This window comes from Sitodiplosis mosellana, unplaced genomic scaffold (genome assembly GCF_009176505.1).
Source record: "Sitodiplosis mosellana isolate CC-2019 unplaced genomic scaffold, AAFC_SMos_1.0 Smas_scaffold_3, whole genome shotgun sequence".
NCBI classification, from domain to species: Eukaryota; Metazoa; Arthropoda; class Insecta; order Diptera; family Cecidomyiidae; genus Sitodiplosis; species Sitodiplosis mosellana.
This window is the reverse complement of record NW_022595246.1, coordinates 6482017-6495407: the sequence shown is the minus strand read 5'-3', so window position 1 is coordinate 6495407 and position 13391 is coordinate 6482017. Positions and strand designations below refer to the sequence as shown.

The following is a 13391-nucleotide window of genomic DNA, read 5'->3' as shown; positions in this document are numbered from 1 at the left end:
TTGTGCGTTTGTATACCCATCGATGGACGCGCATTCGTTCGCTCGCCCCGATAATGTTCTTTAGTCCTCTTTGTGCACAATCTTTGCCGCTTGTATGAGCATATATGGCGCAAGCGAATCCATTGAATGGATATATCGAGACAATCAAAATTGAAGGTAGTCAAATTCACGCACTTTTCCTTTGATTAACACATAATTGGATCTTATGGCTTCGAAACGAGATGGTTGTTGATTTTTTTGTTGTTCTTGGTCTCTGAACTTTATACCTTTGACTTCGAACCGATTGAAAAATGACGTGTTGATCGAATTTATTGTGTTGGGCTCAATGAATAACATTGTTGCATACAGAAAAAAAAATATTTCGTCGAACGCACAAAACATGGCGTATATCAATGATTTAGTGTTGCATCTTGCAGAAAGACCGGAAATTTTTGCGCGAAAACAATAACAAACAACTGTTACCAGAACCACCGCAATGAGCAATAATTCAAGGCACACCATAAATACCAAAACCAATCTGTTCCATTTATTTATTTCGAACGATACGCCCGATTTTTCGTCGATATACACACAGTGCGAACATTTATGTAGAAACAAAGCGAGAGAGAGAGAGAGAGAGAGGGGGAGAGAAAAAGAGTACGCTGATTTGGGTTGAACGTGTTTGAAAAGGTTGCTTATAAATTAGATGTGAGCCTGTGCACATACACAGGCAACAAAACAAATTGCATCGATTTGGCTGCCATATGCGCGAATGCGTTATGATTTCATGCACCAGCATTTGCTCATCCGATGAGCCCCAATCGCAATTTTGGGCGCACTGTGATTCTTCGGCACTTGCTTCTTTTGCTCGATGCTATCGATGACTTTACGCGAAAAATCACATACGCAGTCAAACATGTTGCGGCTTTAACAATAGAGATAAATGAGCTTCTGTCGATTGAGTGGTAATAAGTGCACTTTATGAACATGCTCCAACCAATGGCATGGAATGAGAAGCGTTTGTAGGCATTTTGATTAATGCGTATCTGTTGCCACTGTTTGGGGTCATATTTGCACAAAAGCATCGAAATAATTCAAATTAATGGCAACAACACACGGAAATTTACTTCACTTGCCAATGTAAAATTCCACTGCAACAACTTTATTGATGTATATGCATTTTATAGTGTCTGTTTGGAATGAACGGATATTTATTTGCTACCAATTCTGCGAAAAAGAGTTTAAAGTTGAATTGAGAGCATTTTAATTGGAAAGAATTTAGTTCAAGAAAGAAAAAAAAAAAAAATCATATTCTAAACGACTACATTTTGAAGAGTTGATTTCATTTTGATATTTTTTTGTTCGGTTAACTAAGAGAAATACATTTTTTTTTGGAATTTGCTACAATTTAGTTTTGATGCATGAAAATCATGATCATTGAAGAAAAACTACTTATGATACGCGTAATAAAAAATGTCTTTTATTCAAACATTTTCAATTCAATCGATTATTTAGATTTATTAATCATTAAATTCGATTACAATCGATTAAATTCACACGATTTCAAAGGTTTATTGGTGTTTTAGTTGAATATGATTTCGTAGCTTTTACCCTGGCACGTCAGTTTGATTTGGAAGAAGTTTTCCCAGGTTTTTTCCCAAATATCAGCTTCGCATGTTATCACTTCATTGTTTGGATTTGCAGCTTCAACGGCAATCATATATCGTGTTCCAGCTACAACTTGGCTCTTGCCGCTCAAGATACGTTTCACCGTCAAATCGAATTCTTTGTGAATTTTACCCAATTCGATGAATGAGTGCGTAAGTTTTGGGTGCAATCCTGCAAGGGATTTCTTGTTGAGTGGACTGAAGCCGCCTGTTTTCAATAACTGTTCAATTGTTGTTTCGGTTTGATCAGAACTCCATCCATATTTGCGCTTCCGCTCATCATCACTACCACACTCAACGTCAAATTCAACAAAATTGGTCCATTGTTGCTCCAAAAGTGACGCAGCACAGTTGACATTTATGTTGTTTTCATTGAGTTCGACATTCATTTTGTACAGCAAACCTGCAATCACTTGCACTGTAGCTTGATGAAGTTTAACGAATTCAAGTTGTGCACCGTTTTCTTGAGCGTTCAATTTTTTCAAATGTATTGTAAACTTGTTTCGAAGTTCAGTTAATGTAGATTCATCGGTAATGGGAGTGACTCCACCTGGGATGCTGACGCAAAAACCGCACAATAACGATAAATACAGCACGAAATTTAACTTGATCATTTTGCTTGGTCTGAAGAGAACTGATTCGAGCAGACAGCGTTCTGGCCCTTTTAAAGGAACGACAGTGCGATGGTACTAATGATAACAGCAACCGATGGATAGTGATGATGATAGAATTACCAGTTATAAACGGCATTAAATGTTATATATCAAATATAGATATGGAATTGAAAACAAACATGACGCAACTGAGAGTTTAAAAATGAAATTATCAGTACATAATTATCTTCTATTCTTTCGTTTCGATAGACCAAAATGTTTGGAAGTTGACATTGGATCGACTTTATTTTAACGCTTCTGATAGGAAAATACTAGCAATAAACAAGGAAGGCATATGGCTCCGCTCCGCTCCGCGCTCGAATTGCTTGATGGAATGGATTTGAAAAATCCATTTTCTAAAATATTTTCTTATTTTTTCTATTTATATAATTTTACCTTTCTATTTTTGTTTTACCCCCTCCTCGACTACCTAAGATTCTATACTTCAAAATGTATGGCTATCGTGGTCAACCAAGATTTCGATCAGGTGATTCCAAGAACAAACAAATCTAGTAGCTCTAAATTTATAGTGAAAAAAACATTAGTTGTCGGAATAATTTTTTGCGTCGTATATTTTTCATTACACAGATTTTTCTTTTCATTAGAATAGTGAGAGAGAGAAAGAGAGAGAGAGACTATACTCTGTAATCTAAATCGCAAATATCTTTACCACTTTCTGCGAATTGTTATTTGTTTTGATTTATCATGTTCGAAAATTATCGCTCGCATTTTCAATAAAACGTATTTTGTCATCTAGATTCAATCAATCACCGCCGAATGTATGAAGCTTTTTTTAATGAATGGATTCAAACCTTGTATGATTTTCACCAGATCAACGTCAGCTTTTCGTACCGTCTGAATTTTTCAGAACAATTTGATCAAGTTAAAAAAACAAACGCGTAACAAAAAATAATTCAACAGACATACAGATAAACCGTACAAAAAAATTCAAAAACAATCAATCATTTTACAAAATTAATGAACAATAAACACATCAACAATGTACTTATCGTTACTTTATTCAATCGCATGTATGTAAACAAATCCATGCACGTAAGTGTAATTTCGGATCTTTCCACGATTACGTTAAAATTTCTTCAAAATTTAAAGTTTTATACTCATATCAGATACATTTCTCACATCCAATCAAAAATGACTTCCCACACCAGAGAAGTAAAACTTCCACAGACTCATGGTATTAATTACCGTGACTATGATATGAGTACCACGCAAATCTTTTATGTTGAACAGCAAAAAAAAAACTTTCAAGTCAGTTTGGGTTTTGGTTTAATTCAAAACAGATCCATTAGCCCCAAGATGCAATAGGCCAAAGCTTAGTCAATCAAGCACATGTCGAATGCAATTTTCCTGCATTAAACCATATTCGATATTTGTTTTTTCTTCCGAAGTCCAAAAAATTTCGTTCCACTCTAGCGCAATAGAAAATGGATATAAATAAAAATGCAAAATCCGTTTAGGTGTAGAAATAATTTAAATATCGTTTATTTGTTCGGCTCTAGGGTTAATTCTACAATAATTGCTTGTTTTGTGTGTGTTTGTATATTATATAAACTGTGGTGTATACAATATACATATAGATGCAGTCACAACACACAAAAAAATGCTAGGAAAACTAAGTGATTATTTTTTTTATATATATCATGTCTACAAGATTAGAAGTTATATTCGTAAATCAATTGTTCCCAAAATAATAATAATACTCATTGTTCGAGAGAAGAAAAAAAACGCAGTTCGATCAAAACGAAAATCACACTGAACTAAAAAGTAGTTAAAATAATAATAATGCAGGAACGAAAACGTTGAGACTGAAGACAAACTCCATGCTTGAGTATATAAACTTATGTATGCGCTAAAAAAATCACTCTTTTGACAAACCGGAAATTCTATGTAATCAACAATCTCTGAAGAAGAAAAAAATATATATGTGTCTACATTTGACTTTCTTTGCGCCATTGAAATGTTCCTGATTTCACGCCAATACTTGAAGACCCCTCATTATTTGATGATGACGATGATAACATGTTGTTGGTGCGTCGAATAAGCTGTGCTGCTGAATCGAATCGGTTACGTAACAAACGAACGGCTGGATTGGTTGTGATACCACTTCGCTTCAATGATTTCCTGTTGGAAAAAGAACAGACATTTTTTTTTCTTCTGTTTAATAAAGGGGCATACGGTCAGTGCAAAAGCATTTATTGTCCTACCTAACGCGAGCGCCATCTGTTCAGTTTGAACATGAAAACAAACAAATTGATCCATACAGAGTTATAATACCACAACATCTCTATATAGAGGAAACACTGTGGTTCGTTTTGTTCGACAAATTTTTTATACACTGCCTTCATTTCCACCGATTCATATATCGGTTGGCAGCTGGAGTCAGTTTGTTTGTTTTCATGTTCGCGCCGAATAGATGGCGTTTGTGTTAGGGAGAGCAATAAATGCTTTTGCACTAAAGGTATGTAAAGGGGCCTTGATTGCAAACGTCGGCATTTTCATACTTTGACGGTTGACTAGCTTCTTTGTTATTGCCCAAGATGATTCGCATGTGTGTGTCACGAGCAAAATGATCATTATTTTCTGCGTTGTGTGCGGCGAATATTGCAGTCGGCGTTTCGAATTGATCTTCGAAATTCGGCCCATTATCGCTGCTCGGAGATATTGGCGGTGTTGCATAGAGCGGTGACATACAGCCCATATCAGACAGATCTGGAAATGAAAATTATATTTCAATAAAATTTCTCTTTTCTCTATTAAAATGAAAAGAATAATCAGTTTTTGATAAGAAATAAAAAGTAAGACGATTCAAGAGTTTGAAACAATCCATGAGGAAAAGGGAAGATTTAAACCAAAATCTATACAACCAAATGTTGACGTGGTGATAAACATACCAAAATTGATTTTCTGTTCATCGGCTTTCATAAAAATATCCGAATGGCTGCTCATCGATGAGCGATAATTGCCAGGTAATTGTTGTTGTTGGGCTGGTTTCGAAGAAGACTGCGATGCTTGATAGTTTTTATTTGTTGAAGATGAAGCACCCGTTGTCTGTTGATTGAATACAAAGTTTCATTTAGTTTCATTGTCAATTTCCGTTTTCACTTCGACTGTATATTTACCTCATTATTACTGCTTCCGGTTGAATGACTAGAAATTACGCTTTTCCGATTGAATTTGGCATTATTCGATGACGCATCTGATCGCATGGTGTTCTCATAGAAAACCGTACCCTGGAAAATACGACAAGTTTTTAGTGAAATTTCGATTTCCACAACAAAAATAAAAAGAAGCAAAATTCGATTGATTTGACATACATTTGGTGCTTTCTTCTCTGGTGGCGACTGAAGGATTTTATGTGCTGCATTTCGTTGTTTTTGCTGTTTCAACCCTTCATCTAAAAATGGACAAATTAATACCAAATTTCAAACAAATTCTTGTTTTTTTTTTTTCATACTCAACAATCGAAACCCACTTTTCAATGCGTTTTCCAATAGCTTCAAAATGCTATAGTTATTCGATTTCAATGCCAGTTTAATTGGTGTTCGTCCACATAAATCTGATTTGTTTGGATTAGCACCGTACTGCAGTAAAATCGAGACGCATTTTTCGTGTCCTTCTTGGGCGGAGATGCCGAGGGCAGTGGCTCCTTGTTTACATGCATGATCACAAGAAGCACCATAAAATAAAAGCATCTCCATGACACGGTCATTACCCTGCCAAGCGCACGAATGTAGAGGTGTTCGGAAATCGAGATCCATCGCATTCACGTCGGCGCATCCTACAAATTACGGAGAAATATTGATAAGTTTTGCTTTCATAGGAAAATCATTAACAAATAATCGGAAGATAAGATGGAAAAAAAGATTTACTTAAACCAAACTCACCTTGAGCAACCAACAGCTCAACCATTTCAAGATGACCCTGCCAAGCGGCGACGTGCAACGGAGTACGTCCTTCATTATCAGGCAAATTGATATTGATATTCGAATGTTCCAGCAAGTATTTCGCAACGCCAACGTTATTCTCAAGTGCCAAAATATAAAGCGTGGGTCTTCCATCGGCATCACGTAGGTTTACATCGCAGCCGTACTTAATCAGCGCATCAATACACTCAATATTACCTAAAAATTAGAGAAAATTTTCATGAGAATTGTTTATTTTCACAATAGTTGCTGATTTTTATACCTTCACAACATGCTAATCGAAAAGCGGTTTTCCCGTCATGTGCCTTTTGGTCGATACACACATTTGTTGCCGTGACCAATGCTTCGATGACATTCGTTCGTCCTTCTTGGGCAGCAATGTGCAGAGCATTTTTTCCTTCGTTATCGCATTCGTAGATTTTTGCACCGGCTTCGATTAACTGCAGACAAACATCTTCATAGCCTTCGAAAGCGCCATAGTGCAACGCTGTCCACCCGGCATTATCGCGGTGAGTCTCATCTAAACCACGGTCAAGCAATTGTCGAACACTCTCTGGATTGCCTTGAGCTGCAGCAATGCTGAGTACAGTTCGTCCTTCTGAAACCGCAAATGGTGATGGAATTATGAAATAGAATTTAAAGAGACGAATAAACGCACAACAAACATACCTTGATCCATGCAATCGATGCTGCAGCCCCAGAATAGAAGCAATTTCACAATGTTCGCATGGCCTTTTGTACATGCCGCCCAGAGTGGTGTACGACCCATGTTATCTGATAAATCTGGATCCGCTCCATTTTCCAACAGCAATTCGCACACTTCGGCATTACCTTCGAATGCACTGACTAGCAAACTTGACATTCCATCGTTGTCCTGTTGATCAGCATTTGCGTGATACTCCAATAAAATCGAAATAACACGACTGTAACCAGAACTACCGCATAATGCAGCTACACACAAAGCACTTCGACCATCTGAAAATGAACAAAAGTGAATCAATAATCATTAAAATGTCAATCAGACAGAGGAGATATAATTTCCTTACCTATATCCAAATGATTGACATCGGCACCGTTTTCCAGGAGAATTTCTACGATTTCATAATGGCCCATGTAGGAAGCAGCTATCAAAGACGTTCGTCCTTGTCGATCGACCGAATTTACATCAGCGCCAGCGTTGATTAATGCCTTCAAAATGTCTTCGTGTCCACTCCAAGAAGCAGCACGTAAAGCGGTTCGTTGCTCTTTGTCGGACAGATCGATTTGAATTTCGGGATGTTTGATGAGGAGTTTAACTATATCCGTGTGACCGCCTGGGAGATTTAAAACAAGAAACAATAAATTCAAAATTAATTAAATACAAACAAAACAATTCCAATTGAAAATGTCATCATTTCCTTACCCCACGATGCAGAGCGAAGTGGTGTCCAACCATCCCGATCAGCATGATTAACACTCACGTGCTTGATTTGATGCGTTGAGGTGCAAACATATCGTAGACTCAAAAGTAGTTCGACAATTTCAAAGTGACCATTGCGCGCTGCAATATTCAAAGCCGTTTGTCCGCACTCATCTTCCACTTCCAAATCGATGGTGGCCAAACCGTTGCCGTCTTTTTTGCAAGCATTTAGCGCTCGTTTCAGCATTGCGACATTTCCTTCGTTCGCAAGCAAATGAATTAAAGCTTTACCGCACGACAGCAATTGATGTTGGTGTGCCAAATCATTGGAACATTCATCGTTGTCACCGCGATTGTGTTTGTGATTTGTAGGTGACATAGGTGGTGACACAATTTCTTGGTATTCATTTACATCAACATCAGCCGTATCTTTGTTGTTGTTGTTGTTGCGTTGACACGATTTCTCACTGTTAATCAACAGCTTTGCCAATTCATCGTTATTATCTTCCGTCACCGGTGATGTAATCAATGAATCATAGGAAAATTGACAATCCGCATTATTAATACCCGTCTCAATGAGTAGCTTCAAAATTTTCGTATTCGTTGGTAAACTTGGTTTAAAGAAATCACCAATGAAATCAAGAACATCATCGCATAGGGCTTTATTCAAAAAACGTTCGATGGTTGTTCGCATTCGTGGTATCATGCAATACGTTTGTTTGTAGTCTAGTTCACAAGCAGCGCAACAGTTCAATGCATTTATATAGAAACAATCGACCAGATTTGCTTTCGATTCCAGTAAAATTAGAATGAGATCCAAGTTAATATTTTTCCCTTTCGCATACTCATCACATTTGATCAAATGACCAAAATAACGAAGCACTTGATTCGGACACAGTGTATCACTGACCAGTGTATAGTACATTGAAATCATTGCATGACCTTCGGTAACACTGCACAAGAATTTTTTCGTTGAAAATTTGACGTCGCTCAACCAATCGCTAAACGAATTATGGAAGATTTTCACTTTGGTTCTATCGTCATTGAATGTCAGCACATATTTCATGGCATCGATACGTTTATCAAATTCCGGTTCATCGATCGTATAATTATGCGTACGCAGGCAATTCAACACAAATGTCAACTCAACAAAATCACTGCATGCCAGCAATATATTTAGTATGGGACGAATTTTAGTGTATTGCTTTTTATTGAACGATTTCTGGCAAATGTACAGATACAAACCGTTCAATGTGCATGGAATCAACTTGATTTCCCGGAATGAAAACACATTCTCTCGAATGCCACTTAATACTTTCTCCAAGTACAATATCGAACCGTTGGATTTTATGTACAATTGATTGAGGCAATCAATTATGTCGGCCGAGAATTGGATTTGACCCTTGAAATCGGCATTCAAACGTGCAATGATATATTCTTGCACATCCTTAACGACATGACTTTTTCGCAAATCATCCAGCGCAATCTTTTTGAACCCGTTGAATCTCTTGACAATGTGTTTATTTTGCCGCTTTGCCGTGCACACAAGGAACAACCATTTCGGCATCAAATGGAAATTATTCGCAAGTAGTTCGACTATTGTCCGGCTACGGTTCAACGTACTGCCTTTTAGCGTCGACATCACATTTTCCTCTTCGTTCAAATAATGCTCATCGATTGAGTCGACTAGGAATAGCAGTGCTGACTTTGGTGGTTGCAACTCCAAAAATGGATATAAAATGGCCTTTTTAAAACATTCGTCCGGATTCTTTTCGATATTATCCGCATTCAAACTGTCCATAATTTCCGGGTTTTGCGTTAAAATCGCAAAATATTCATCGGCAATCGTTTGAAGGCATGATTTGGTTTTTGGTGGTGGTTGTGGATGGTCATTTTCAATTTCCTTATCCACTTTTCTTTCCTCCGATTTCTCATCGGTCTTTGGTTCATCGCTCTTTTTACGAATCTCAACATTTTCATACTCGATCTCAATGTCTGGCTCTTTGTTCGGTTCATTCTTTTCACTCGTTTGAATAATTAATTTGTTTTCGGTCGATTTTTTGGCCGGCGATGTGTTTGGTGTTTCTTTTGTATTTGATATTGAGGGTGAACCAGATTTGTTACCAATTTTCACTGGAATTTTCGATGAACCGCGACTGGTTTTGGATTTGGTTGGTGTATAACACGGATTTTGTTCGCTTGCTTTTGGGTCATTCGTTTTTTGTGACGGTGGATACGTGTCGTAGGTAGAATCACGGTTACTGCTCTTCGCGCCACTTTTATTGGCTTCGGAATTTTGGCGAAGCATTTGTGTTTTTGCTGATTTTTCTTCACTGTTTTCGATGTGTTCATTGGTGTTTGCTTGTGACGATGTCGATGTATTTTTTGCCTCTTCATTCGGTTGCACCAATGACGTTGTATCCATTAATGTGGTATCGAATGCGGTCGTACTTGTCTCCGATGAAATATCGTCGCTGTTTTTTGACTGATTCGCACTGTCGCCGTCATCTTTGTGGGATAAAAGTGTCGAATGCGATAAGATCTGCATTACGATGCAACGAATAAATGTGCTCATCGAGTGACACTCGGAGTTTTGTGCATTTATAAAGTAGCAGCACAACAATTTGCGATTAAGCATGCCTTGTGTGCCTGTGGTACCATTGACAATTCGCTTACAAATCGACGTTTTCCCTGAACCATTCGAACCCAGTATAAATACACCGGTTTGCTGTGTGGTTGCTTTTTGCTGCATTCGTGACGATGTGGATTTTTTACGCGATTCACCCACCGCTTCGTCGCCTAATGCCATGGACGTGAGTTTTGTTTGTTTTGACAGTCTTTGCTCCAAACTCAATGCGATTAGTTTAATGATCCATTCACGTTTGATAAACACTTCGGAAATCTTTGGTAAATATTCACTGGTACCGTTCACTGGTACTAAATCGGGCACACCATCAACGCTGAACGGTGCATCTCCCTTGGGTGCGGTTTCATCGTCATTATTCGTTGAGTCAGTCTCATGCGTTGCATTTTCACTGTAACCAATCACATTTTGTTGCACCAAATTCACAAAATGTTGCTCTTGGGCGAGCGATGAAAAGTTCTCTTTTCCATAATCACTATCACCCGAGCTATTATTTCCGCTACCGCATCCCGAACGCTGTAATTTCTTTTGTAATTTACTGGTGTCTTTGAGAAAATTCAAAATATGCCTATCTTCGGTGGTGTTGACGGCTGTGGTCGTGGTACCATTCGTCATTTCATCACGATTATTTGGTTTTGGATCATGATTTGTGCTTGCCTTTACTTTGGGTCGATCAAGTTTTCGTAACGGTGTTGCGTAAATCATTTCCTTGGTTGTATCTAGTTTTGTGTTAAGATTATTATGGTTATCAGCATTGGTTTTCTGGTTGTTAACCGATAAGTCGATAAGCTGCGTCTGTTGCTCGTCTATTTTTAGTTTTTCCATTTCCGTTTTCATGTGCTCAATGCTCTCGATATTGTTCTCGATGACATCGGCACCGATGTCTTTTTGTGGCGGTGCTGGTGCAGTTGCTGTTAGCACGGCCGACTTTTCTGGAGTTTGTGTCGACATGATTCGCTCGATTGAATAATTGATGCAGCTATGACTATTTTAAGCTCGTGCTCTAAATATCGTGTTCTCCATAGACGAAAGAATCTGCAATATTGGAAATGAACCACACAAAATAGAAAATTTTTCACATTAATTTCGATTTGAACAGTAAACGAATGTAGTTTGATGCGTTTAAAATGGCGAAAAATTGCCAGAAAGTCACAGTTTTTATTTTCGTTCGTTATTCCCGTGGTTCAATATTATGAAGCAACTACTAATGCGGAACAGTGTTTGCTGTACGTCTAACAGACACGGATATGTTTTCTTTCCTACAATATTTACGACATTCATTCACCGAACACAACACGCAGAGAATGGGCTGACGGCGAGACGGATAAAATGTACACACACAACACACCAATTACGCTCACTCGATACACACTCTCGCTCTATCGAAACCAAGCGAAAATAATCAATAAAAATACGTAAATCATTTTTTCCTTGCCTCTCTATCTCCATTCACCTTTTTTTTCATTCGTTGTTATTTTACGATTTCTTCTTGTGTGCTGATTATTACAAATCCAACACCCACTCGAATTTACACTTAATAACATTTGAGTTGCAATTGTACCACTTGGCTGACATCTTGCACATATTCATTCTTTCTCTTTGGCTGGGTCTTTTTTCCTCTTCGGTTGGTTCACTACTCCGCTTTGTTCGACTCTTTTGTTGAACAATCTAGTGCACACGCATAGCCGATTGGCGGATTGGGCGATACTAGTGCACTTGATATTCTTTAAAACTTTGATTTTATTTTTAGCAATTCGACACTTCACTTTGCTTCTTTTTTTGCTTGCTTTCAACTTTCGGATTATTCACTTGCTTACAATAATGCCGTCTTCTTTTTTGCCTATTTTCCATCCATACTATTTTGACTATTTTGTTTTCACATCGCGATTTGTAAACAATCGCAATACCAAATTCACAATTTTGTTTACGACAAACGCTTGTTCATTAATAACTATCAACACCATGAAAGAAGAAGAAGAAAAAAAAATTGTGCACACAGACACGCACAAACACTCGACCGAAGCGAATAAATATATGTATCATTCGACGTCTATTGCGAGAACCAAGCAAACGAAGAGGGTACGCAAAATTCTCATTTATTATTCATGTTGTTTGACAGCACCCAATGCACGAACGACCGCGGCATTTTGATACGCGTGACTCACACACTTTATCGCATACGAATCACGCGGCTCTGTGTGCAGTTGTCACTATGGTTTGACTTGCTTAGCATAACAGTTTTAATTGATATTGAAATACTTGATGATTTTTTTAAAATTAAAAATATTATTGAAATATTTATCTCAAATTTTGTTCTAGAAATTAATTTTCTTTCAAAAATGTCTGTCTCGGGTATGATGAATATACGTAAAATCTTTCACATCGTTCGACGCAGTGAAATTCAAATAGCATCACGAGAAACCTATCAATTGTCCATGAACCGTTCTATGTTGTTTGTTCATTTGTTTTAAAAGAACTCACTTCAAAGTTAGATACGAATTTCAACACAATAGCATCTCATGAGTGTGAATTAATTCGTGCCGTTTCACAAAAGATGGTATAACTAAATTATTATTCCATTATTCCATTTTTCCAAATATTCATTGGAAAGCTACTGTCATTACGCGTCTTTTTCAGTCTGTGTCATTTGATTGAAGCGTAAACAATAACATTTTTTATTCAATTGGAAATGTCGAATTTCGTGCCAAATAAAGTGTTTTTACGGGGCGTTCTTCTTCATTGTTTTATGATGAAAAAAAGTGCAGCCGAAAGTCATCGAATTTTAGTGGAAGTTTATGGTGACCATGCTCTGGCTGAGCGAACGTGTCGAAAGTGGTTTGCACGATTTAAAAGTGGTGATTTTGGCTTGGAAGACGAGGAGCGGCCCGGACAGCCAAAAAAGTTTGAAGATGAAGAGTTGGAGGCATTACTCGATCAAAATTCGTGCCAAACGCAAGAAGAACTTGCAGATTCATTGGGAGTTGATCGCTCAACCATTGCAAAACGTTTGCGCACAAAACACAACAGAAAATGAAGTTATCACAACAATTACGAAGGAAGAGAATATTCATCGATGATTTTCTAAACAGCCTAGATGACTCAGTT

At 37.6% G+C, this 13391-nt stretch overlaps 2 protein-coding genes across 5 annotated transcripts; both read right to left on the bottom strand.

Annotated features, from left to right (window-relative positions):
* Positions 1–1437: 1437 nt before the first annotated feature.
* LOC129565908 (uncharacterized) lies at positions 1438–2295 on the bottom strand. The gene has a single exon (XM_055441231.1). The coding sequence runs from the start codon at positions 2258–2260 to the stop codon at positions 1562–1564; it is 699 nt and encodes a 232-aa protein (XP_055297206.1). The 5' UTR covers positions 2261–2295; the 3' UTR covers positions 1438–1561.
* Positions 2296–3772: 1477 nt separating this feature from the next.
* LOC129566487 (ankyrin repeat domain-containing protein 50) lies at positions 3773–12444 on the bottom strand. Of its 4 annotated transcripts, none has more exons than XM_055442467.1 (12): positions 11740–12444; positions 7646–11321; positions 7290–7556; positions 6913–7218; positions 6506–6841; positions 6205–6441; positions 5793–6098; positions 5635–5714; positions 5440–5550; positions 5212–5368; positions 4822–5029; positions 3773–4441 (listed from the first exon to the last, which is right to left on the bottom strand). In XM_055442467.1, exons 2-12 carry the CDS (start codon positions 11235–11237, stop codon positions 4249–4251), a joined length of 5793 nt encoding a protein of 1930 aa, XP_055298442.1. In that variant the 5' UTR covers positions 11238–11321; positions 11740–12444; the 3' UTR covers positions 3773–4248. The 4 variants fall into 4 exon arrangements, with proteins under 4 accessions (XP_055298442.1, XP_055298443.1, XP_055298445.1 ...); XM_055442468.1 differs by having other exon boundaries at positions 11722–12412; XM_055442470.1 differs by having other exon boundaries at positions 7646–10150; positions 10283–12367.
* Between the last annotated feature and the right edge of the window lie 947 nt (positions 12445–13391).

What these genes read in the sequence shown, in the direction of transcription:
- LOC129565908 (XM_055441231.1), bottom strand. Translation starts at nt 2,260, where the DNA reads ATGATCAAGTTAAATTTCGTGCTGTATTTATCGTTATTGTGCGGTTTT.
- LOC129566487 (XM_055442467.1), bottom strand. Translation starts at nt 11,237, where the DNA reads ATGTCGACACAAACTCCAGAAAAGTCGGCCGTGCTAACAGCAACTGCA. An exon ending in CATCGATTGCATGGATCAAG is followed by an intron (nt 6,842 to 6,912) that starts GTATGTTTGTTG and finishes TTGCGGTTTCAG; the next exon opens with AAGGACGAACTGTACTCAGC. An exon ending in GAAGCTAGTCAACCGTCAAA is followed by an intron (nt 4,442 to 4,821) that starts GTATGAAAATGC and finishes TTTTTCCAACAG; the next exon opens with GAAATCATTGAAGCGAAGTG.